Source organism: Lissotriton helveticus, chromosome 1_1 (assembly GCF_964261635.1).
Source record: "Lissotriton helveticus chromosome 1_1, aLisHel1.1, whole genome shotgun sequence".
Taxonomy (NCBI): domain Eukaryota; kingdom Metazoa; phylum Chordata; class Amphibia; order Caudata; family Salamandridae; genus Lissotriton; species Lissotriton helveticus.
This window is the reverse complement of record NC_136057.1, coordinates 1,288,569,415-1,288,594,814: the sequence shown is the minus strand read 5'-3', so window position 1 is coordinate 1,288,594,814 and position 25,400 is coordinate 1,288,569,415. Positions and strand designations below refer to the sequence as shown.

Here is a 25,400-nt window from a genome sequence, read left to right as displayed (position 1 = left end):
AAATGTTTATTTACTAATGCCGTCTTCTCAGGCGCAGTATCTTAGATAATACAAGTATACTTATTATCAGTATCAAAATTATCAGCATAGTTACTAAGACATAAAAAGCGAATGGTGACAGCATGTTAACATGCTGTAATGAATAAGAGTTAACAACACTTATATCTCACCCTCCCTAACACATATATTATATTATTAGCTAAGAAGGTCTCTTTGGGTTGTTTTAGGGCGGGCCCATACCTTAGTGTCCTAGCATGAAGGAATCACATCAGCATACACCAGCTCTCTTCTGCATGTGCACCGCATCAAGTGTGTTAACTACCCTCCTGCAAAGCAATATCAATCCCGCCTCAAGCCCAAGTTGGCAAAGGCTGCACTTGTGTTATGACTATGAAGGCGTGGAGATCAGACCTCATAACAATTCCATATCGTGTTGCTCCTGAAACTTCAGCACTCTCCGTGCAGACATGTTTTATTAAACAAAGCAGATATCAGAGCAATAACATATTATTCTCACATTCACCACGGCAAACTACTAGGCTGAAAGCTAAGTCAACAATTAAGGGTCGTGTGCAGAAGTTGCAAGAAAGGAAAAATGGCGTTTAAATCTCAAATGTACCTATGCTAACTTAACACGATATAAGGATATTTAGGAGCTATATAACACCCCCCCATGATCCGAGAACGGACTAAATAAGATAACAGAAGTGCCATCACATGAGAGCAGAATCCAACAGTAAACGAGCATTAATTAAAATCCAATTCAAAAAATTACTGCTAAAAAATAGCCCAAAAGTATAATGGGGCTCAAGCCAATAGGCAATCAAAAAATAAAATGTCTTGACCAAAAGTCAATAAAATCAATGAAACGCTTTTAATCAGCATGTCAATTCGAGTCAGTGTTTATGATAAAACCGTATATGAAAAGTAAGCCGCAACGGCCTCCAGGAGGAAGTCACTGTCATCATCCGAAAACAGTTCAGCCATCCAATTTAAAAGATGAAAGGAACATACGTGATCTTCCAGCACCGGATCCTCTATAACCATCAGAGGACAGCTCGGTGGGTTTTCAAGAAAACTTCGTTCCAAGAAATTTTGCGCTGCCGACAACACATCCCAGGGACCCATTAGTCCATGTGCCACCGCCAAGGCCATAATCCTTTCGTCAGAACAAACCAACTCGTGAGCAATGATAGGACTCATCAGTTGATCAAAATCGACGTCAGAAGATATTGGTCCGCAGAGACACAAATCAATGGCCCAAAGGAAATCACAGGTCAGGCAGCGAAATACAGGCTGGACACATGTGAAATAGGAGAACCGAAAAGATAATCCAAACGCCGTGCTTAGAGTCGCCAACGGCAGTGTGCCATAATAATCAAGCATGCGGTTGCGAAACCGCGTCAGTAGCAGCTGAGCGTGGTCTTGCACAGGAAGGGCATCCATATTTAAAAAGGCAGAAAACCACCAATGCGCCAGCCGCTAATGCAAGTAAAAACGGGAACCCTCCAAATAAGGATGAAAAAATAGAATGGAAGAAGGCAGGGATGACTCCAAAAATCTTCTCAAAGGAAGTCACGAGACCACCGCTAACAACTTTAAAAAAATGTGCTAGGCCCGTTGTGGAGGATGCGTTAAAGATAGAACGGACCATGGCTCCGAAATGCAAAGGCAAATCAGTATTTAAAAGAGCCTGAACCTCCGTACGGGTGTTAGCAATGTGAAGCACGAAAGTTTCACGGGCCGAGCTCAAGGCCACCTCTTTCTGGGACAATAGAGCTCTTATTCTAGCCATGCCGCTGAATTCTGCTCCCAAGGTCGGTATCTGTGGCCAAATGGAAGACTCCCTATGTTCACGTGTGGGAGGATAAAGAACATTTCTGCAGCAAATAACTCGCTCACTAACTGTTACTATGAAAGCTATACCTTTAATTAAACCACAACAGTTTTCATTATTGAGCATTAAATAACTACCATTCTCTAACAATTTAAACGTGGGGATGATAGCAGGAACTGGCGTGCCCTGTAAAACGCAAGCCATATTCGGTCGGTCCTTGTTACATGAACCGTGTAACTGTATGTGTCTGCACATTAAAGAATGATCTGGCGTCTCAGTACACTCATCCCCTGTTAGATAAACTTCTTGTTCATCCTTGAAACATCTGTATGTGTATGGGAGTGACCAGACCTCATGAAGAAAACCGCTACCTAAGGGTTCAAAACGACCTATTGGCACATATTTCATACAATTTGAAAACTTATATAAAGCAAAAGGCAGTGTTATTAAACCGTGGATAAGCCACGTAGCAGTAGTGGCTTCTGCCACAGAAAAAGGTAAAGATTCCAACCTTTCAATATGGAGCATAGAAAAGGAAGCATCACGCATTGAAAGCAAGCGTTGTTTCTCTGTCAAATTAAACGGTGAAAATAAAGAGGAAACGTTCATGTATCCCCAGGGAACTTTACCCATTTTCAGAGTCTGAAGTGTCCATGCAAACTGCATGATTGACCGTAATTGATTTTGACCATGGTATAATACTGACACTTCATCATGCACAATATCAACAACAGACGACACAATATTATCTAATGTGTAAATTCTAGAGGAAAGCACGTTAATGCTATTGTCAACAACTGCAAGCACTTTCTCAAGATTCGCCTGATCAATAGCCCTAAGGCGTGAAGCGGCCTCAATCTGTGAGAGTTTCCAAATTTCATTGTAAACCCCATATAACCACCTTTTTGACCTGCCACTAGCTGGGCCTTTAATGAAATCATTCAAATCCACGTCTGCATTCAGTTTGGAAAGGTGATACTTAACCGCAGGTAAAGTTGAATGTTTCAGCCAAGCTTGACACAACTTGCCCACAGAGTAAGAGGTGACAGTATGACTCAAATCAAACCGGGGATCAGATCTAACAGTCTTAAAACCGTCAGATATATTCAAAAATCTTTTTTGGCAAGAATCAGCACTACGGTGCCAAAGCAGCCAACCCTTGGGATTCATACTGGAAATGTTAAAGGAGGAATTAAGAAGCAGAGCCTGTATATCTTTAATGGACAATTGAGTAAAATTACTCCAATTCTCATATTCCTCCAACTCCGGGATAGACGGGGTGTTTAACCTTTTAGATGTAGCCAATCCAAAGCATGTGGTCTGGGAAATGGTTTCATTTAAAAACAACATATGATTCGGGATGAGACATGCACGGTGCAAAGCCTCAGTGCCTCGTACCTGCCAGGCCCTCGAACCCCAAACTGATTTAAGGTCTATTGTTTCCTTCCATAACTCATAGCCCCCAGCAACTAATTGATCTAGGAAGGCCTTCGAGTACAACAATTTTGTATCGGTAAGTCTAACCTTGGACAGTGGCTGTTTGTGAAATTTAAAATAAAAGGACTCGGGATTGGACTGGTTAAAGTCAGTGAAATAAGTATACTTTTTAAGAAACGTTTCTGAACTCCCTTGTGTAGGAGCTGGGCAATGTTCCCACTGAGTAAAATTAACAGCCACCCTTCGGGAAGATGTTTTGTGTAAGAAGTGATTGCCATAATGTTGGTAACAGAACAATTCACCATAATTAGCAGATTCTAAATATAAATCCTCAGCATCAAAAGCAGCATAGTATTTCAAATCAGAAAACAAACTTTCCACAGCATTAACATCCCAATCATCAGAACGAATGTTTTGTTTCACCACATCCCCCATATTAACTCTTAGTACATTAGGAACATTAACGACTTCCGTTGGGCCATGAATCTGAAAACGAACTGCATCCCACGCGATTCCATCCAGAACAGGCCATGCTGTGATGTTAACCAAAGTCAAGTCTCTTTTTAATCTGTGTGTAGAATGTGAAGAGGAAAGTGGGGCCAATGTTCCATTTAAATGAGTAATGCAAGTTCTCTCCTCGACATAGTGTCCATTCATAATCCGAAAAAAATAAAACACAAAACCAATTGACATAAAAAGGTAAACCGAAAAAAGGACCAGCCAAATGTATATCCAAGGAGGAATCAAAAAATGTTTTTTAAATAGGCTAGCATATACCGCAATTTGAGAGGGTTTTTTCGAGGCAATGGAAGCAGAGTCAAATGAAAATCTGGATTCCGTGGCTAAACGAGCTTGCAGGTCAGGCATGGACAAATCAGTGGGGTATGTATAGTCTGTCTCATCCATGTTAGTTCCGGGCAAATAATTTAATAATGGACTGTAAACAGCAGGTAATTCGATGGCCACTTCAGGTTCAATAGTAGAGGCTGTGGGCATAATTGAATTTCTCACAATGGAAGGACAGGAAACAGCCGGTGTCATGCTAAGAAGAATCGGCCACTCTCTGTATCTTGACATTGTCAATAGAAATAAACCTGTTTTCCTTACGACCTGGAAGTGGTGGTAAAATGACTGTTCTTGTGCCCTTCACTCCAAGCACTGGGACTGGAGCTCGATAGGAGGGACCAAACTCTTTCTTGTTGTCGATCTTCTCTCGAACCAGTTCTCCAACTTGGGGTAGCCAGCCAACAACCGGGATCTGCAACGCATCATCCGATGTGGAGGGCAAATGTTCCTTTGCAAGACTGTCTCTGGTCTTTTGTAGATTCTGTAAAACATTGCAATGTTCATCTGCGTCAAAGGAAGTGGCGCGAACCACAGAGTCTAGACCGTCAAGGTCAGGGACGTACATCTTGATGCCAAAGAGCATTTCGTATGGGGTCCGCCCACCCAGAGACCTTCTAGGGAGATTATTAAGAGCACGCTGCACGCCATAGAGGTGAGCCAGCCAGTTTCTGCCAGTGCCTATAACTCGGGCTGTCAAAGATTGCTTTAAATCACGGTTCATTCGTTCAACTACACTATTACCCTCAGGTCTGTAGGGTGACGAAAACTTGACTTGGACCCCCATCGAAGTCATGGCATCCTTATACGCCTTAGAGGCGAAAGCCGGACCCTGATCCGAATGGAAGGTACCACAGGCAAAAATCCCTATAAAGATACGCAAATCTCTAATGACAGTCCGTGAATCAGCGCTGCGATGTGGCCATACCCACACAAAGCGTGTGCATGAGTCAACTGCTACTAAGATGTATTTATACGCAGTATCAGATGAAAATGGACCGCAGTGATCTAAATAAACACAGCCTAGCGGTTTATTAGAAATGTACAACTGAGTCTGAGGCGGACGCGTAGCAGTTGAAGGTTTAATCTGCTGGCATATGTCACAAAGAAGGACATAATCACGCGTCTGTTTGTACAGTCCCCGCCACCAGAAACGTAGTTGTAATTGAGTTACAGTGGCTGAGACGCCCGCATGCGCAGACGCCACACCTTCATGAGCCGCTGTAATCAAGTCTGCTCTGCGATCCGAGTTGGGAATCAGCCGTTCCCCAACATCAGGAATTGTCACAAAAGGAACCTTTTCGGGACTTAAGTGGTATTTATACTTCGAAGGGAATCCCGCAGGATGTTTACTTCCCTTCTCAGAGGCAGCAATCGCTGCCAAGATGTCGCTATCAATCTTGGTTTTAGACCTAGTAACTGCTGCAACTAAGTATGTAGATACTGCTGATTTCGCCGCTTCATCAGCAAGCGAGTTGCCAACAGCGTGAACTCCCACGCGCTGATGACCGAGAGTATGAATCACATAAACGAGTGGCAACATAGCCTTAAGCTCTGCCACTCGAACCCAGATCATTTTATGTTTTATTGCGCTACCCTTGGAATCATGAAAATCATTTTGAATCCAAAAGAACAAGTTTTCATTGTAAGACTGGACACAGTAGTAAGAATCACTTACAATTAGAGTAGTAACACTCGGATCTGCGTACTCCAAAGCTAGTAAGAGAGCACGAAGCTCTGCCAATTGTGCGGTGCAATCGCCCAGGGGCAACGTGTGTACCTCCCTGGAAATGAACTCATCATTCAACATAGCACCGACCACAATGGCGCATGCGGAAACGTAGGCATGTTTAGAGCCATGCGCAACCTGCGCCGACCCATCAGTGTAAATGATGCAATGGAAGTCCTCCAAAGGTCGCATCGCCAGAGGAGCAGGATGAACGAATTCATACTGCAAGTACTCCTGCGACCGCAAGGAAGCGTCAAAAATAAACATGACATCCGTGGATGACAATGACGCTGCCCACTGAATCCACCGAGGGTGCAAAGCCTTTGAATTCGGTACACTGGCTTTCGTGACTGCCTCTAAGTGAGGACAGGGTGTCACCACTAGCATGCGTTTCCCCTGAGACAGTGCTCGTTCTTTTAGAATTGCCATCTGTACAGCAGTTAAAACCTTTTCCACTGTGGGAAACCGCATCTCAGCCGAAGTGTACAAGTGTGACTTGTAAGCAATAGGTACTGTGTCACCTTCATTAAAAGTGAGGTACGTGAAACCCACCGTCCCAGGAATTCTTCTTATTACCAGGTTGGTGTGGTTATCACGAGTCAGTAAATATTTAGAAGCGAGCAGATCAGCCTGCAAGGATTGCAAAATGGCTGAATGCTCAGGCAGCCAGCATGATTTCGAGAAAGTTGGTTGTATCAAAGCATACAAAGGCTTGATACGCTGGGCATATTCCGGAATGTAAGTCCTGCCGAAATTCAAAAAGCCCAGTAAAGATTGTAATTTTTTCAGTGTTGTTGGAGCGCGCAATTGTGCGCACTTCTCTAAGAAGTGAGGAGCCAAACCTCTACCTTCATTGTTGAGCTCATAGCCCAAAAACAACACTGTGTGTTCAGCAATGTGCGATTTTGCAAAGTTAAATTTGTAACCCATGTCTGCGAAGTTGCAAATAACAGAATTTACACGACACAGATGCTCCCAAATATCGTCGTCTGTGAGATATATGTCATCCACATACGAAAAAGCATCAGGGTCGAGTGCCTCCAGAATAGAGACAATACGAGCGGTAAATATACCAGGACTATTCTTGTAGCCCATTGGAAGACGCCGGAATTGCTTTTGGACTCCAGCGCTCGTAAAACTGGTCCATTGGGAGCTAAAGCTGTCCAATCTGTGGGCATAAAAACCATTGGATATGTCAAGCGTTGTCTTGAAACGCTTACGTACGAGACTATCCACTAGGGCAGAGCCGTGGGTATTCTGTACAGCACAGTTACGGCAATGCGAGTTTAAATGCCGGTAATCCAAAACCAAACGATATGATCCGTCAGGTTTGTTCACAGTAAAAAGGGGATTATTCATCGGTGACACACACGTTTCAATAACTCCCTGATATTCCAATTGTTCAAGGATTTCCGCGACGGAAGATTTTGCTTCACGTCGAATGGGATATTGAGGTTGAGGCTGCGGCTGAGACCGCAACGGAATTTCGTGGCAAGGCGACAATCTATCCCAACCACATTGGTTACGGTACAGAGCCGGCGCGAGAGCCCGAGCCCACTCTTCTGCAAAATGCTGCGCATGCTCTTTCGAGACAGTGTTCGCGAAACTGGGTAGGATCACCTCCTCCCCTCGCGGCGCCGCGAGCACAAAAGGTGGGGGCCAGTCAGCCTCCGAAAGTAAAATATCATATGTAGAAGACAGATTCTCCCAAAACACACCTTTAACGGTACGCTGTATGTCACCTTCAATTAACAGGACAATTTCATATAGTCTTTCAGGGGGAGCAAGTCTCGTATCCGCTGTTTCTATCACAACGTAGACATCAGTCGCTGTCACCCTCAGTAGTGGACGCAGCGCCTCTCTGACTATGGTTATCTCCGCCGCGCTGTCCAGCAAGGTCAGAGCCCACGTCAGATTCCGAAGCCGCGTTCTCACTATCTGTGGCATATCGATGCGCTGTTAAGGCTGCGACTTTCTTTTTCGCAAACTGCGGACGCCTAGGCGTAGAATCCTCCTGCTTCACTGCGCCGTCCGTCTGGCGGGACTGACCACGTCCTTGTTGGCCACCACGTCCACGTCCACCCCCTCCTCCTCCACCGGTCTTCGGGGCCGATGTGTCCTGAAAGGAACGAGGAGAGCGTAGATCAGAACCCTGAAAACGATCAGGCGATTTAATCATCGCGCGGTCGCGCAAATCATAAACTTTTTCGGGTGGCGCAGGAGCTTGTATTGCAGGAAAAGGACCCTGAGTCTGCGTAGTCTGCTTCCCCTGTGTCTGTTTTTTAGGCCAATTCTGTTTCTTGGACTTGGGCTGGGCATCTGTCACTGCAGATTGTCCCTGTGGTTGTTTTTTCTCCTTTACTGGAAAATATTTCAGACCTCTACTTGTGCGGCCAATTGTTTTATAAGCGGCCACTACAATCTTTGCTAACTGGCGGGGTTTGTCGGCATCGGGCAGAGCAGCCAAAGCATTCGACACCTGAAAGTTAACTGCATCTCCTTTAACATTGGAGAGAATTAGATCACTTACAATCTCAAAAGAACCACACAGGCGCATACCCAATTCAACCGCTGCCTCCGGACCGTGATCATTCTGAACACGTCTAATGATTTCAGGCAGGGCAGTCATAGACGGGGTGCCGAAGCACCTCGTATAAACCGCCGCAAAAGTTTTACCCCAGCTTTCACAGTCAGCAAGTTCAGGAGTAATATCCTTCGGTAGAGTAATCGTTAACATTCTATGTTTATCAGCAGGAGTAGAATTCGGAAAAACCGCCTCCAGCTGATCAAACTTCTCTGCTAGCCAGAATGGGAAGTCATCGTTGTCAACAGGACGCGCACCAAAAACCGAATTTACCATCACTGGATTGAGACGCATTCCGCCTCGTTCCATGGGAGCGGCCGCACCCCCCTGGGGACCACCAGGAAGATGTCGACCGATGTATTGCACTAAAGCACGAATCACGGAAATGGAAACTACATGTAGCCTGCAAATTTCTGCCAGGGTACAAGCCCCGTGATTCGGGTGCGGGGTAAAGCCACCCAACGCAGGCCAATTTGTACCTGGAATTGAGAGTGGACCTAACCTCGCAGGGGACAAAGAGTGGGGGAGGGCGCCATCAAACCAAACTCGATGCTGCCAATGATCAATAGGTATTTCCAATGCCCTGTACGGCGTATATTCAGCCGGGACATCCGAGGCGGTGTAGGAGTGGAACAAACCAGAATTAGCGTCCACAGCCGGAAACGTAACCCAAGAGTAAAACAACTCGTAAGGAAACGCCGGATCTGCACATACCACGAAAATCACAGCCATCCCATCTACTGGGACCTGGTACGTCTGAAGATGGTTGCGTACCGCTACGCGACTATGCTGCGCAATAGCCACCGCTGCCGCCATTACAGAATTGGAAACAAGAAAACACAAAGAATACTTTGTAGCACAACTGGGTAGTAATTCAAAGAAACCGTTTAAGTAAGAATCAAGCTTGAATAAAGACCTATTTCAAAAAATAGGTAGGTTTCACCAACACCCCGTTTTCCGGAAACGGACGTGAAGGGGTTAAGGCATGAACGATAAACTACTCGAGTGTCATGATATAAGACCACCGAAACCGTTGGGCGCCATGTTGCAGGGTTTCTGTACTCACACAGAACTGTGCACAGAGGAGTGGAACCTCGGCAAATTAGGGTGTCCCAAAACTTACCTTAGCAACCAACTCACCCCTTACCGAGCTAGCTACAGTGTCTCATTGGACATATCAAACTCCCAATGTTTAGACAAACCAGAACATGAACTTACAGTACCTCAGGGTACGTGGGACTCATGAACACTCTTTCGTTATATTATCATTACAAACCAGAACATGGAGTAAAGAAGACACATGTGCATTTGAAATGTTTATTTACTAATGCCGTCTTCTCAGGCGCAGTATCTTAGATAATACAAGTATACTTATTATCAGTATCAAAATTATCAGCATAGTTACTAAGACATAAAAAGCGAATGGTGACAGCATGTTAACATGCTGTAATGAATAAGAGTTAACAACACTTATATCTCACCCTCCCTAACACATATATTATATTATTAGCTAAGAAGGTCTCTTTGGGTTGTTTTAGGGCGGGCCCATACCTTAGTGTCCTAGCATGAAGGAATCACATCAGCATACACCAGCTCTCTTCTGCATGTGCACCGCATCAAGTGTGTTAACTACCCTCCTGCAAAGCAATATCAATCCCGCCTCAAGCCCAAGTTGGCAAAGGCTGCACTTGTGTTATGACTATGAAGGCGTGGAGATCAGACCTCATAACAATTCCATATCGTGTTGCTCCTGAAACTTCAGCACTCTCCGTGCAGACATGTTTTATTAAACAAAGCAGATATCAGAGCAATAACATATTATTCTCACATTCACCACGGCAAACTACTAGGCTGAAAGCTAAGTCAACAATTAAGGGTCGTGTGCAGAAGTTGCAAGAAAGGAAAAATGGCGTTTAAATCTCAAATGTACCTATGCTAACTTAACACGATATAAGGATATTTAGGAGCTATATAACAGACCCTAATACCAATTTGGAGGAATTGAAATGAGCCTTGGAGCAAGAAGAAAGGTGAGACGAGTCCAAGACGGTCAGCCAAATGAGCAAGGCCCACAGAGAATGGCCCTAAAGGAAGGACAAATACAGTCTATATGAGACCCAGAGCCCCCACCCCCTAAGGCTTTAGTATCTTCCCAGAGGATGCATAATAGAAGCAACACTAAGCAACTCAGCAACAGGATAGTTTGCCCTGACCTTTATCAGAAGGAATTTGATCATCAGATGGTGTGTGGAAACATTGCCAAATGAGAATTGGTTCACTTATTTTCACAGCCCTAAATTAATCTTTGCCAAATTAGAAGATGAACAAATGTTGTTTATACTGGAAGCTACCTCGTAGGCAGTTTGGTCACAAGAGGGAAGTAGTTGTGCTAGTATGAGCACTGTGCCACAAGTCCCGTGTTTTCCAGGGTCACGCTGCCCTTCAGCAGCATTTATTTATAGATTTTTTTGAATAACAAAAGCAAGTTTGCTGTCTTCCTTAACAATGAGGCTGCTTTGCTTGCCAAACCACTAGATGGCACCAGATGCCATGTTTTCTCTTTCCTTGAAGTACATTTTGAGGTCTTGCCTGTGACAGCACATGCGCCTAATGCACTCTCGCTTGCGAGGGATATTGGTTTACAACAAGGGTCTTGAAGCCCCCCCATTGCCTAACATTCGTTGGCTTCACTGTCACTCTTACTTGCTGCCTTCTACTTGGCTAGCACATGCTGACTTCACTTCCTGTGGCCAGGCCCTACATCCAACCACCGTGGGCAGCGTTTGTCCTTGTGCAGCAAGGAGTTAGGTACAGGGCCAGGCCTTGTGTCCATCCCAATGGCACAAAACCCCTCCCTAAGCCACTTTGAGGCCCTGGGACCCCATTTCCCTGGGCCTTTCTTTCATTTAAGGGGAGGAGGGTGCATGGCCCCTCTCCCAGAGCCACATTGACCCCATTCCCTGAGACTTTATTAAGGGCAGGGGACGCGTGGCCTCCCTCTCCAAGCCACTAAGAGCCCCAGGACCCTATTCCTCAGTGCCTTTTTAAATTAAGGGAAGGGATACACAGTCCTCCTCCTCAAGCCAGTATTAGCCCGGGGACCTCATCCCCGGGGCCGAAAGATATTTGTAATGGAAGGGGCGTGCAAGGCCCCCCCTTCCTAAGCCATAAGGCCCTCCTGGAGCCAACACGTATTTTAATGGAATCTGAATACGCTCATGGACCCCATCCCCCTGGCCCAAACTTAACTTGACGTGGAGGGGTGCATGACCCCCCTCTCTGAGCTTGTAGTGGCCCCAGGGACCCATCTCCCGGGGCCTGTGATGCACTGGGTAGGTGCCCCAGTGCCCACCAGGTCACCCACCACACAGTAAGTTGAGGGAGGCGGGGGAAGCCCCAGGGCGCCTATGGCCGCAGTCGGCGCCCTGCTTCCACCCATCCTGGGTGCTACAGAAGCCGACATTGCTCCCGCCTGGTGGTTTGGTCAATGTGTGTTTCTCTGCCCGCAAGAGCATGGGCAGGTAAATAAAAGTTTGCTCCTACCTGGTGGGAGCATTTTTTAAGCTCCCACCCAGCGAAAGCAGCAGACTTGTCTCCCTGCCCACATTCCTGTGGGCAGGGAAGGCATGCATGGTTCCACCCAGCAGAAGGTTTAAAAATGCTCCCACCATGGGGGAGCTTTCCCTGCCCGCTGCAACCGCTATGTCTTGGATGTGGGCTCCCGGGAACACAATAATTGAGCCGGTCCAGAGGGATGGGGTTCCCGCAGCCTTAACAGGCTCAGGTAAGGCAGCCGTACGCCCCCTCCCCTTGAAGGCAAGTTCAACCCCATGACAGGATCCCCGGGGCTATTAGGCTTAGAAGGGGAAGCGCATGAGCCCTCCACTTTTCAATGGAATTTGGTAACGGGGAATAGGGTCCCAGGGGCCTATTGAGGCTTGGGGTGGGGGGCTGCCCCACACCAAAAGAATGTTTTGTGCTGCTCCCCTGGCCCTTTTTTTTCATAATAGAGCTGGAGTCCGTACTTTCTTTTAAAGAAATGATTCTTAGATCCTACGCTTCCAGAAAATCAGAGACCAGTATCATTGCCGCCGCCTTTGTTTGCAAAAATTGCAGAGAAATTTCTCAATTCTCAACTGACTAAGTTTATAGAAGAACACCAGGCATTTCATGAACCTCAATCTGGTTTTAGGGCTTTATACAGCACTGAATCTGCCTTTCTCTTGGCCTCCGAGGCGCTTACAATAGCAGCTGATGAAGATAGGACGGCAGCACTGATCTTGTTGGATTTAAGTGCGGCTTTTGATATGGTATCACACGGCCTTCTTTAGGAGCGGCAGTGGGATTCCATTATCAGAGGTAGCACATGGGAATGGATCAAACACTTCCTACAAGACAGATCCTTTCAAGTTCTGCAGCACCCCTTTAAGTCTCAGATCTGCCTTCTATCACAAGGGGTGCCACAGAGTTCTGCCCTTAGTCCAACGTTATTTAATGTGTATATGCTCCCACTTGTAAGACATTGTACTGAAACATGGGGTGAAGCTGGTGTTATATGATGATGACACTCAGGTGATTATCACATTGGACCAGAAGGATATAGAGGCCACGCCTATATTCAAAGCCTGCTTTATTGATTTGGCAAATTGGGTGAATTTCAGTTGCCACCAATTAAATGCAGGCACAACTGATATAATGGTAATTGGTAAACAGCCGTCCATCTGGTCTCATAGCTGGAGGGCGAAAGAACTAGGGCCGACTCCGATTTCCAAACCGAAGATTAAAAATTTGGGAGATTGGTTTGACAATACCCTATCTTTTAGAGAACATATATCAGCTTTGCCCGGCACATACCCTTTATGAATGCTACGAAAAATTCTAGATCTTCTACCTCTGGATGCTAAAAAGACCATTATGCAGGCTCTGATTACATCAAGATTGGATTACTGCAATATCTTTTACCTAGGGGTCACTAAAAGTAATATTAGAATGCTGCAGAAAGTCCAGAATGCAGCTGCCAGGATGATATTGTACATCCCAAGGCGAACCCCGGTGGGATTGACCCTCAGGAAACTACATTGGCTACCGGTGCAGAACAGAGTTACTTTTAAAGCTCTATCAGGCACATGCATCAAAGCCTTTTGCAATTGCAATGGTGCGATTCGCAAAAATCGGCCGTTTGTGATCGCAAAATTAGCTTTTGCGATGGATCAAGCGTCAAGGCCCTGAATTTGAGAATTCGGTATTAATTTTGAGTTCTCAAATTGCAATTGCATTTAAGGAATCGCTTTTTTCGATTCCTTAAATGCAATGCATGAAAGTAAAAGAATTAGTGATTTCGCTATTTGGGGGAGCAAATTACCATGAAGTTGAACTTCATGGTAATTTGCAAAAACTTTGATAAATGCACTTTTGTGCATTTTTCAAAGTTTCATGTTGCGCACACACATGCCCTTGGGGCATGTGTGTGCGCAAAATATGTGCACGGATCAATTTCAGGGGTTCAACAGGGTGTCCTTTTGACACCCTGGCACCCTTGAAATTGCATTCTCAATTTGCGATTCTCTAATTGAGATTCGCAAATTGAGAATATCTCCCCATTCATTCCTATGGGCCGCTAGGTCCATAGGAATGAATGGGGAGGTATTCCTTAATTACGACTCGCAATTTGCGAGTCACAATTAAGGAATGTTTAGAAATCGCTATTTTTTAAGCAATTTCTACATGCATAGGCTTTTGCGATTCCTTAAAAATCGCAATTAAGGAATTACAAAAGCCAACAAGGATGTACGTTGTTGTAACAACGCATACCTTTACCACGCGGCCGCTACAACGCAAGTCGTTACCACGACTTGCGTTGGAGGGCGCGGATTTAGGATTTTTATAACTTTATATTCCAACACCAGTCCCCGTGGATACTAGGGAAGGTGTTGGAATATAAATTTATAAAATTCCTTATCCCACAGCGCCCTCCAGCGCAAGTCGTGGTAACGACTTGCGTTGTAACGGCCGCGTGGTAAAGGTACCGCGTTGTAAAAAATTCGTGGTAAACGTTGTTTACCGCCAACAATGATGCATGTGCCTGTATGTTTCTGCCATAGGATTCCGAATGAGAAAGGACCTAGCTATCTTCGCCCCGTACTCAACCCTTACAGACCTATCCAGAATCTTAGGTCCGCGGGCACTGCTAAGTTGACAGTGCCAAAAATTCAAAAGGCACGTTTATGATGCAGATCCTTTAGCTTCTTAGCAGCAAAATCATGGAATCAACTGCCGTTGGAGCTGAGGATGCAGCGCTCAGAGTGCTGTTTCGTAGAAAACTTAAAACAAGGTTCTTTCAGTCACCTTCGGGGGACTGGTGCTAATCTCTGCTGTCTTTGGATAGGGCTTCTATGTAGGGACTGGGATGTCTTAGTGCGGGACACTCCATCTGGAGTAACCAAGCGCTTCATAAACTTCAATCTAATCTAATTTAAATGTGGTTTGGGTTAATATTTCTAAAACTACTGAATGGATTTACACCCAATAAGAAAAAAGGCACTTTCTGGACTAAGAGCGATCTTTCTACCAAATGGGGTGTAATTTTGTCAGGTGGTTCGGGCTGTAGTTGTGTCTAAAATCTCTTTGGGAATTGAATTGAAATTGGAATTTATAAAGCGCCACTGTTGCTCCCAAGGGAGCATCCTGGCGCTAAGTGGTATAAACAGTCAGAGGAAGCATTTGTGAGTAAAGTAGAGTCTAAGACTCTGAGTCAGTGAAGTGGCCTTTCGGGTTCTTTAGATACAGATAGGGTCAAAGGACATAAACATGGAAAAAACACATTTTTAACCCCCGCTTTCTTTCTCAGCCCACGCTTGACAGATCACGATGAAAAGTTCCATGCACAGGTAGAATCAGAGGCTCATTTTTCTTGGATAAGTTTGTGAAGATTCGTCAACCAGTGGCAAAGAAATAGGTAAGTCAAAAAACACTTTTCTGATGGGAACTAGGTCCTAACTATACCTACCTACTGGCAACTGCCAGTAGGTAACATACAAATACACATACACATATACATATGTATATGTACATATACTGTGTTGTAAAAACTGCCGCTTTTTTTCCACCAGTGACTGTTTCAATTCGTGTCCTTGTTTCACCTGTACCTGTGCTTAGGCCTGCAGTGGCCCTCCTGTTTTTTTTATTTTTAAAGTTAAAAAGGCAAATTACACCCTCAAAGGCAAAGCAGAGTGTATTTAAAAGACTACTTCATCTTCTTTACGGTTTAAACTGTGATTGGAAATTGTATGAGGCACTCGTTTTTTAGCAGAAAAATCATTTGTTTAAGTGTGCGAAAAGCAGTATATTAAGTGGCTTAGATTTTTGCCTTTCCTGCATTATATGTATGAATCTAGATATGTGTATTTCTTGATATAAATATGTATAATAATATGTACTTATGTATCTATATATTTATATATTTCACCCTGTACCTCTCTCAATATATCTTCTACCACCACTCTCTACTCATCCCAAACCTCATCCTACTACTATGATCTTAAAAATAACCACTTTCTAGACTCTTCCCGCTGCTATCCCTCCTTGGATCACCCCAAATCTCATTTTAATACTATGATCTCCCAAACAACCCTTCTAAATTCTTCCCTCACCTGTCCCTCCTTTGACACATCCCAAAACACATTTTACTAGTATGATCTCCCTAATACATTTCTAGAGGTTTTTCCCTCCTCCGTCTCTTCTTATACTCATCCCAAACCTCATCTTACTACTAGGAACTCCCAATAAACACTTTTTAGACTGTTCCCTCTTCTATCCTCCCATTGTCCTATTCACTCCAACTAACGCTCACATGTCCACCGCTCAAATTAACTCAAATTTTCACTATACTAGCCTCCACTAATCCTTTTTGGGTTCCGGAGTAGAGTGCTACTCGCTGAAAAGTGCTTCGATGCCTCGTCAGGGGTAGTAAGCGCTATAAATTCAATTACAATACAATACAATAGTTAGTCACTGATGTGCACATTTACGTCAAGAAGCATGTCATAACAGGCCCTTGTGCATGCATCGTAATGCATGGTGGGTAATTATCCTTTTACCATTCTATCATGACAGATCGGAGGAAGCAGCCCGGAAGAGCTTTGCAGCTGCAGGCCATAGTATAAATAAATAAATTAAAGAGATAAAAATAATTTTACCTGGGGAGTGGGGTGGAAAAGGGGATGCCAGAGGAAGTAGGGAGGCAGAAGGTCTTTGAAGATGGCCCCAGAGTTGTTTACATTAAGCAATCCACTTACATTTGGAGCACTCCAACTGAATAGATATGAATGATAGCACATGGAAAAGTTTTGTCTGTCAGATAAACTGGCCACAGAAATCAGGACTGTTCATTTAGCTGGTTTGCTCTTAACCGTAACAGGTAGAATAATCCCCTCAGTAGTTTAAGTCAATGTGAATGTGTTTCAGAAAAATAGATTTGTTCTGCGGCTTCTGGACTTGAAACCTGTTTAACAGTTAATTAAATGGGTGTTCCTTTTGGTTACTTCATTGAAAAATATATCTTTTTATAGACAGGGAGAAGCATCACCTCGGTGGACTTGGTCTTTGTGAATTTGTTTGAGAAAAAAGGATTCGCTCTATCGCCTTCTGGTTTTGAAACCTGTTTAACTTTTACTTAAATTGATATTCCCTTTGGTCTCTCCATAAAACAAATCTTTTCAGTATTTGTATTCCTTTGCAGCTTAAGAGACAATGAACCGTTTTAGTTGCAGCCACTCCACAATTGATCTCTCCAGAATTGTTGTTTACACCTAAAATACATCCCTACAAAGTGTGCTTTGAAATACAGCATATTTCAGTGCTCCCTCCACCAGGAAAGGGGGTAATGAAATAAAATTCATCAATTACTGGTTGACAACTTTCTGAGGGCCAAGTTAAAGCCTCATTTACACCATCAAGCAGTATAATAAATGTCATAAAAACTGTTTAAAAACTTCAAACTCATTTATTGGAAATGCTTTAAACATAGTAATACACTTCTGCGTCATCCCTCCGGTGAGCAATGTATGCACATAATGACAACATTCAATGACATTTTAATCAACAGTAGATACATGCTTTTTGGTGTAAATAAACAAACTTTTGAACAAATAAAAAATATCCTCACTTACATATTTACAGATAAAATTCAGATTTTTCCCATAATGTATTGTGGCTGGATTTATATGTCGAAAAACCTTAACAAGTAAAGGAACATTTAGAACCACAGTAACCATCTTGGTGGGATCTCACTGTCCAGTCCATGAAATGTATTTGAGCAGCTCAACGTAGCTCCTCTGACCACTATTTCACTGTTCTTCTTCTGTACACCAGGATCCTTATTGTAGAGATTTGGGTACTTCCACCTGTAACACAGTTTTAAATAATACATAATATTAACATAACGTTTGAAGCAAAGAAAACTCATACTGTGCTCATAAATTAAAAAAAATCATCCAAATTGCCCACATACTTGAGAGAATTTCGTATTTTGCTTACAATATGATCTATTAGGCATTCATTTGTGTGGCTCCGCCAGAGGCTGGTAATGTCATCAATGGTGGGATTACACATTTTTGCTTTGGGCTACTAGAAGAAGAAACACAAGTCTCTGGAAAGGGACATTGGTTTAATAGATCTAACTTTAAGGCCCTTTTTCAAGAAGAAAATTGCAGATTTGGAATGAACTTGTTCATTCCAGAAATTAGTAATCACACATATGTGTTCAATTTAAAAGTGTGATTAATCATGCAGCAAAGGTGCACTACTCACACAAATATCTGTGTTTTGGTTGTCTTATACGTTGTAAGTGGAATCTAGTTTGGCAGGTTATGTATGCCATGGGTTGGCATATTTGTATTTGTAAAATCTATAATTGTAAAATATATTTTTTTCTCTCCCAAAAATACAAAAATCCTATTGTATTTCTAAACATCCTCCTTAGCCCTGGTAAGAATGTGAAAGAACTGCATTTTCCCACTTTAAGTGCAGCACCATCATCTGATTAGTCATATGCATTTTAGATGTACAAACAGGAGTGAGAAATGTATTTATAAATGTTTGTAAATTACCTACAGTTTAACAGAAATTTTATAGCTAAGCGTGACAAAGTACATTACCAAGACACAAAATACATTGCAGTTAAATGGCATACAACATGCGATAGAAGTTTTTGTATCCATGGCATAAGATGACCCAGCAGAATATATTACATTGGCTTAACAAAACCCAAAGCAAAACTCGGATGTATTGATCAATGTAGTTGTGTATGACTCCAGGAGAATCCAGTTGCTCTAAAATTATCAAATATAAACATGAAATCCATCAAATGAGTTTTCAAATTTTCCAAAAAAGCAAGAATTGATACATGGTGGCAAGAGAAGCATAAGCAAATATAAGAAAAAAAGATTTTAGATAGAAGCTTGACAGTTTGTAGCCAAGAGGAACGAATGAACATCAAGGCATGAACTGTTTTTTTTAACATGAAAGGCTAAGCTACAAAAAAATAGTGAAAAAACTAAACAAAGAGGTCCTTAAGGAAATGGTGGGCCTTCAGTTCTGTGAAGATGTGAGCAATAACCATTTTGTCAAAATGCCAACAAGAAGCAAAACAATGAAAAATATGGTTGCACAATACCCTTGATGAGGGTATTTGAAATGGATGCTATATTACTTGCTACACATATCCAGTAGCCTTATATTTTAGATTTGGGTGTATATGTATACATTTAATTGACCTTAGGAAGAGAGCCAGAATTTCAAAATGTATAGTTGGTAAGTTAGAGAATGAGATAACTTGTGGTGAACCTATATATAGCATGAGGAACATTTTGAATTCATTGTGACACGTATCATATTGATAAAAATTAGAAATAAAGCTTCAGAAGAAACTGAAGTATTTATATATAATTTTAGCACTAGCACTAGTTGATCAAAGAGTGAATAGCATAACTGGCAAAAGAAACTGCTTGTTACAACTCACTGAGGGTGTCAGCAGAGATCCCTGGTGCTCTGCGGCTGATTCCTGTTCTGTAGATTTTGCCTGTAGTATCTGTTCTGTAGTGTCAGCCTGGGTAAAGCTAGCACTGCAACTAGCAGGATATGCTGAATGGACTAATTGGGCTATGGGGACCGCTGACTTCTTGGCGGACGGTGTCAAGCCCAAAACAATGCCATCGTAGTGAGGTATAAGTCTTCAGGTCACAGCGGTCCCACTGCCATGTAAAGGCAGACGTAAAAGGACTTTGGGGGCACCTAATAGGGCCCCGTCCCCCGTGGGCCTCTGCTATGGGGCCAGGGAGACACATGTGGTGCTACCCCAAACATCCATGCACCGTGTGCCAGGCAAACGGTGCATGGATGTTTGAAAACATCCCTTTTTCTATTGCCACTTGTGCTGCGGCCCTTTTCCAGGCAGCAGCATAAGCCGCAATATAAAAAGGCATGTTTACAATTGCCTGCATGAGATTGTATTGTAATTGGGCTATCAGGACTGCCGACTCCTTGTCGGACGGTCTCGAGCCCAAAACTATGCCATGGTAATGGGCCCCTAAGTCCTCAGGTCACACATTTTGATAGACATTGGAGCATAGAAACTGGTAGATCCTGTCTTCTTTTAATTATTAACTCATTCAAATTAATTGAGTACTATTTTAATATAGATTATGATTTTTATAATTACACAATTTATCACTAGTTCTGCAAGTTACCAGCAAACAAAATCAAAGTGTGGGTTTGTCAGTTTATTTGCACATGAAAAATTGATTTATCCTACTTTTAGATCGGGGAGTGTGAGCTGGTAAGACACCCAGTCAGCCCACGATACGTGAATAACTTTAGCCCTGGTCTAGAGAGATTTGACATGACACTCTCCTGAGTTTAAAAGTTTTGCCATCTGTCTGTACAACGAGGGGTTTCATCACTTGGACAGATTTCTCTTACAGAGATGATATATAATGGGTGTGATTTGTGTGTTTTGTTCTCAGGTCCACAGGGTTGACCAGTATCATCCTGAGAGTCACAGGAATACTGATATTATCTGTATCCATGTATCTTGAGATTTGTTTAATGTTGGTCACACTAGCTTGTGGGAAGTTTATGGTGCTACTGCTCCAGGAATTGGTGATAGATGCAGAATGGAGGGGACTCAAATGTATCAGTATGTGGACAGTTATTGGGCGTTCAGTTCTGAGCTTTTTGGTTTAAGTTGTAGTATTGGTGGATATTTTCTGTAGTCATTCACAGGAAGAGCCGCTAGTGATTGTGTTTCTTTGAATGATTATTAAACTAATTTTAGGTTGACATTTTAAGTGTTTTTGCACATAGTTTATTTTCTTCATGTATTAGTTTTGCTTATTACCTATAAAGAATAGCTTGGGATACTGAAATTCTCCTTCAGACATTTCATCCCTATTTCTATGTATTAAACGATAAGGTGAAATATACAGAATTCTGAAAGAGAAAATGCTTCAAGTGTCATGCTCCGTCCCATGGTCATCTTTGGCAGCACTATGGCACCATGCTTCCTCCTGGCACCACAATCTCCAGCACTTATCTGTGGAACATGGTTGTACACAGTCTGACATAGGGACAGGCCACTACAGTCCTCTGCTGATTACTGATTAACATCCTTTTTTCAGCCTGAAGCAGCATGGAAGAACATTGGAGTGGTTATCCTATATGCACATGTGAAACATCCCTTTTTCCATTGTGTGTTGTGCTGCGCCACGAAAAAGGGCTGCAGCACAAACCACAATAGAAAAAGGGATGTTTTTGAACATCCATGCACCATGTGCCAGGCACCATGTGGTGCCTGGATGTTTGTTGGGGCACCACATGTGCCCCCTGGTCACACAGTGGAGGCCTACATGGGACGGGCCCTGCTGTGGGTCCCCAAATTCCCTTTCCGACAGCATTTCCAATGGCGGTGGGACCACAATGAAAAGGCTGTCAGAAAGGGACATTGTAATCCCTATGGCTAAGGCACTGCCCCCATTGTAGGGATTAGGGTCAGTGGCAGTCCGCCCGCCATCCTAATCATGCCCTTAGAATCAAAATAAGTTCTTGAAGTGCCATTGGCTTTAGGTCATAAAGTGGCTGAGCTCTTGTTGAAATACATTGCCCTGCTATTGAGAGACCTATGTAACATTCACCATTACCACTGAATCAATGGCAGCCACAATGGAGAAAAGTGGTTGCTTCCAACCGGCAATATCCATCACAAAAAGGGTTAGATTTATCTGCAGATTGATTTCATTTCTGTATGTAGGTTAATGGCTGTATTTGATGAAACAATCAAACCAGTCATAATACTTTTCCAACTCCCTATTAGTATTTCATCTGAAGTCTGTCTTCTAAGGCAGACAAAGGTCATTAAGGAAACATCAACATTTCAAAAATAGTTGAACAGAAACAAAATCCCTTAATATTTAATAAGCATATAGTAGATATGTTTTTATTCTCAGGCAAGGGAGAACTTGAAGCACATACAGGCAGAGAATTAATAGCATATACCAAAGGAAAGAATTTGTACCATAAGGGTTGCGATTGATCAAAACTAGAGATTTACCAGCTATATTTGCAAAATTCTGAAACTACTAAACATAAGGAGACCATGGGTCTGCTTTATTGTTAGAAGGCAATGCAAAATACCATCATGATTAGTTTATTCGGGTGGAGGTAATTCTGGTGTGGATTCCTCACCCAAACAGGATACTCTGATGGAGGATTTAGAACTTTTTGCACAAGTTGGAGAATTTTTCATCACCACCCAACTCTAAATTTGGCCTTCTCTTGAAACGCACTTTAAATACCTGTGATAGAGGCATCATTTAAAGGGTAAAACATGTTGAATATTTGTGTGTTTCTGAAGCAGAAAAATAAATCGCTCATACAGGTAGCTAGGCAAATTACAAATTAAAATAAAGGCATTGGATTGGGAACACTTAAACAGGATCATTTCTCATTGAACCATCAAGTATTTGTTCAGCGTCTAGAGCAAATATGTAAGTAAATTATACATAACTGTGCTTGTGTTTCAGGATAAGAGTTGAATGATGCAGGCTACTGTCATGAAGAATTTTACACCATAACATCTCAATTAAAACCAGTCCAATATTGGTTCAGAGGTGAATTTAACAGGAAACAACTTTCATCTTGATTAATCTTAAAGCTGCCTACATTATGTATGTTTTAAAAGCATTCAGGTCTCCAAACTCTTTTATATAAGCTATGATTACCATTTTAATGAAAGATAATAAACACCTAGTTGAATGAGTGTCTTTTACCCATGTGTTAATTTGGAGATGATATATGAAACCATAATAAAAATAACTACATAGGTTATGAGAGTCAAATGAGTATAGTTCCTAGAAGAAGTATTTTTGGAAACACACATCTTAAGATATCAGTTGTTAAGTATGTATCCTTTATTCAAAAACAAATTGCATTCCTTTAGTATTAAAAGTATTTGATTTCACCTGTAGTATGTTTTTGTTGCATACAATATTTAAAATGGGATTTCTAGAATGTTGTATGATATAAAATTTCTATATTGATGTAACTAATATGAAATTTCAACTAAAAACATTATTTCCCAAAGGTTGTTGCCCGGGCGTTCTTACATCAACTACTTTTGCATTTTACATACATGGCCTTTCAATACAATATATAAAAAGTCTCCATCACTAGTATTAAAATTAAATGAAAGATGGGTAAATGCTCTCCAGAATAAAGGATACAAAACCATGTTTAAGGTATTCTCCACCTGCCTTAAACATTAATGCTATATGACATGGGTGTGAATGTACCGGATCAGGCCATACAATGTCATACAAAGGAAGCAGTGCTGAATGAAAATAATATGCATAATATCGCACTTCTGAGATGTAAACATTATGTCTTGCAGATTGCTGAGTTAAAGAATAAAATGTGCTTCCTTACAGCATAGAGCAAATTCCATACCCACAACTGCTTAGAACAATTTTAAGACTGTTGAGATAACTATTTGATAGACGGTTACCACAAATCAGTATCATTAACCAGAACAAAATAAATCACTTAACACATTGGGACAATTACAAGGTCCACATGTCCACTTACAGAGGTATCAGCAGCTATCTACATCGTGTGGGGCAAGACTTCCTTAGAGAAAATCTGGAAGATAACTAAGGGGCAATACATCATTGGGCTGCACACCAAAAAGTATCATATCTGACTGCACTCCCACAATTATATTTCCACACAACCAACAGTATATGCCCACTTACCACCTATCACTTACCACTTACCACTGCTGGATTTAATTAAATCTGGCGCACCCGGTGACCCCTGTCCAGTGTGGATCATTAAGCAAATCCCTGACTTGATAGAAACTGCACTTACACCTCTGCTCAATGCAGCTCCATCCTCTGGTATCTTTCCCAAATTATGGAAAACAGCCTCTGTGCTGCCACTTTTGAAGAAACAGTCATTAGATCCTAAGGACCCTAATAACTATAGACCTATCCCTAGGATTCTGCTGCCAGCGAAACAGTTAGAAAAAGAAACGAATAGACAACTGAGCGATTTCCTGCTGATCAATAACATCTTAGATCCATCACAATATGGGTTCAGAGCTTTACATAGCACTGAGCTGGCTCTATTAAAATCAACGGAGGAAATCAGAGAGGCCGTGGATAAAGGAGGAAATGGCATACTAATCCTATTGGACCTATCTGCGGCCGTTGATACCGTTCACCATAAGGTACTATTGCACTGGCTATCGGATATAGGAGTAAATGGTTCGGCATGGGAACTGTTGCAATCATTCCTATCAGATAGGTCTCAAACAGTTGACCTTGACGGAAACATCTCAGAACCTTTTACCCTTCCATGTGCGGTGCCACAGGGCTCGACACTCAGCCCAACACTTTTTAATATCTATGTGGCACCTCTGGCCGGTATCATCAGATCCTTCGGCTTCCAGCTCACCTCTTATGCTGACGACACTCAAATTGTGCTGTCGCTGACGGAGGGAGCAGAGAAGAAGGCGGGTGAGCGTTTCCATGAGTGTATGGGCTCTATTTTAGCTTGGATGTCCTCCAATTGCTTAAAACTAAACTCGGATAAGACCGAAGTTTTGAAATTTGATAACAACCCTTTGGTCTGGACACCGGATTGGTGGCCGGAGGAATTGGGTCTGTGTCCTGAACCATCTAAGAAAGCCAAGAATCTGGGGATCATCGTGGATAATAAACTCACCATGGCAGACCAAGTTAACATGGTGACCTCAGCATGTTTTATGGTCCTCAGAATTATTAAGAAAATAAAGGTCTTCCTGACCAAAGACAATCTCAGGACGGTGGTGACAGCACTCATAATGTCACGTCTTGACTATTGCAACAGTTTATATCTTAATGTTCAAAAACAACATATGAACAGGTTGCAATTGGTCCAGAACGCGGCAGCCAGAGTGCTGACCGGAACATCAAGATTTACCTCGGTCAAGGGAGATCTTAAAAAACTTCACTGGCTTCCAATTCCGTTAAGATCACGCTTTAAAGCACTGTCTATTGTCTTTAAGGCGGTCAACGGTATTGGTCCGGATTTCATGAGGAAGAAATTTTCTTGGTATATTCCAAGGAGGACATTGAGATCCACTGGATCTAAACTCGTTCAGACCCCTCTTTTTAAAAAAAAAACAATTGGGGAGGGAGAAGTTTTGCTCATTGTGCAGCTAAAGCCTGGAATGAACTCCTGTTCCAACTTAGAAATGCTCCAGATCTAATTTCTTTTCGCAGGGGCCTTAAGACATTGCTTTTCTCTTACTATTAGGCTCATGTTATGTTTCCCAGGCAATCAGTACTTAGCGCCAGGACACCCTAGGGTAATCGCGCGCTCTATAAGTATTAATGACATAACTTATCAACTGTATAGCCACATTTATACACCCACAA

At 42.6% G+C, this 25,400-nt stretch overlaps 1 protein-coding gene across 1 annotated transcript in view; it reads right to left on the bottom strand.

The window, feature by feature from the left end:
• Positions 1-17,411: 17,411 nt before the first annotated feature.
• The window catches only part of LMOD2 (leiomodin 2), a 53,963-nt gene continuing 45,974 nt past the window's right edge, over positions 17,412-25,400 (bottom strand). The window contains exon 3 of the mRNA XM_078680917.1: positions 17,412-17,831. Coding sequence (XP_078537043.1) covers positions 17,805-17,831 — 27 coding nt within the window. The 3' untranslated portion in view covers positions 17,412-17,804. The remainder of the gene's footprint in view (positions 17,832-25,400) is intronic.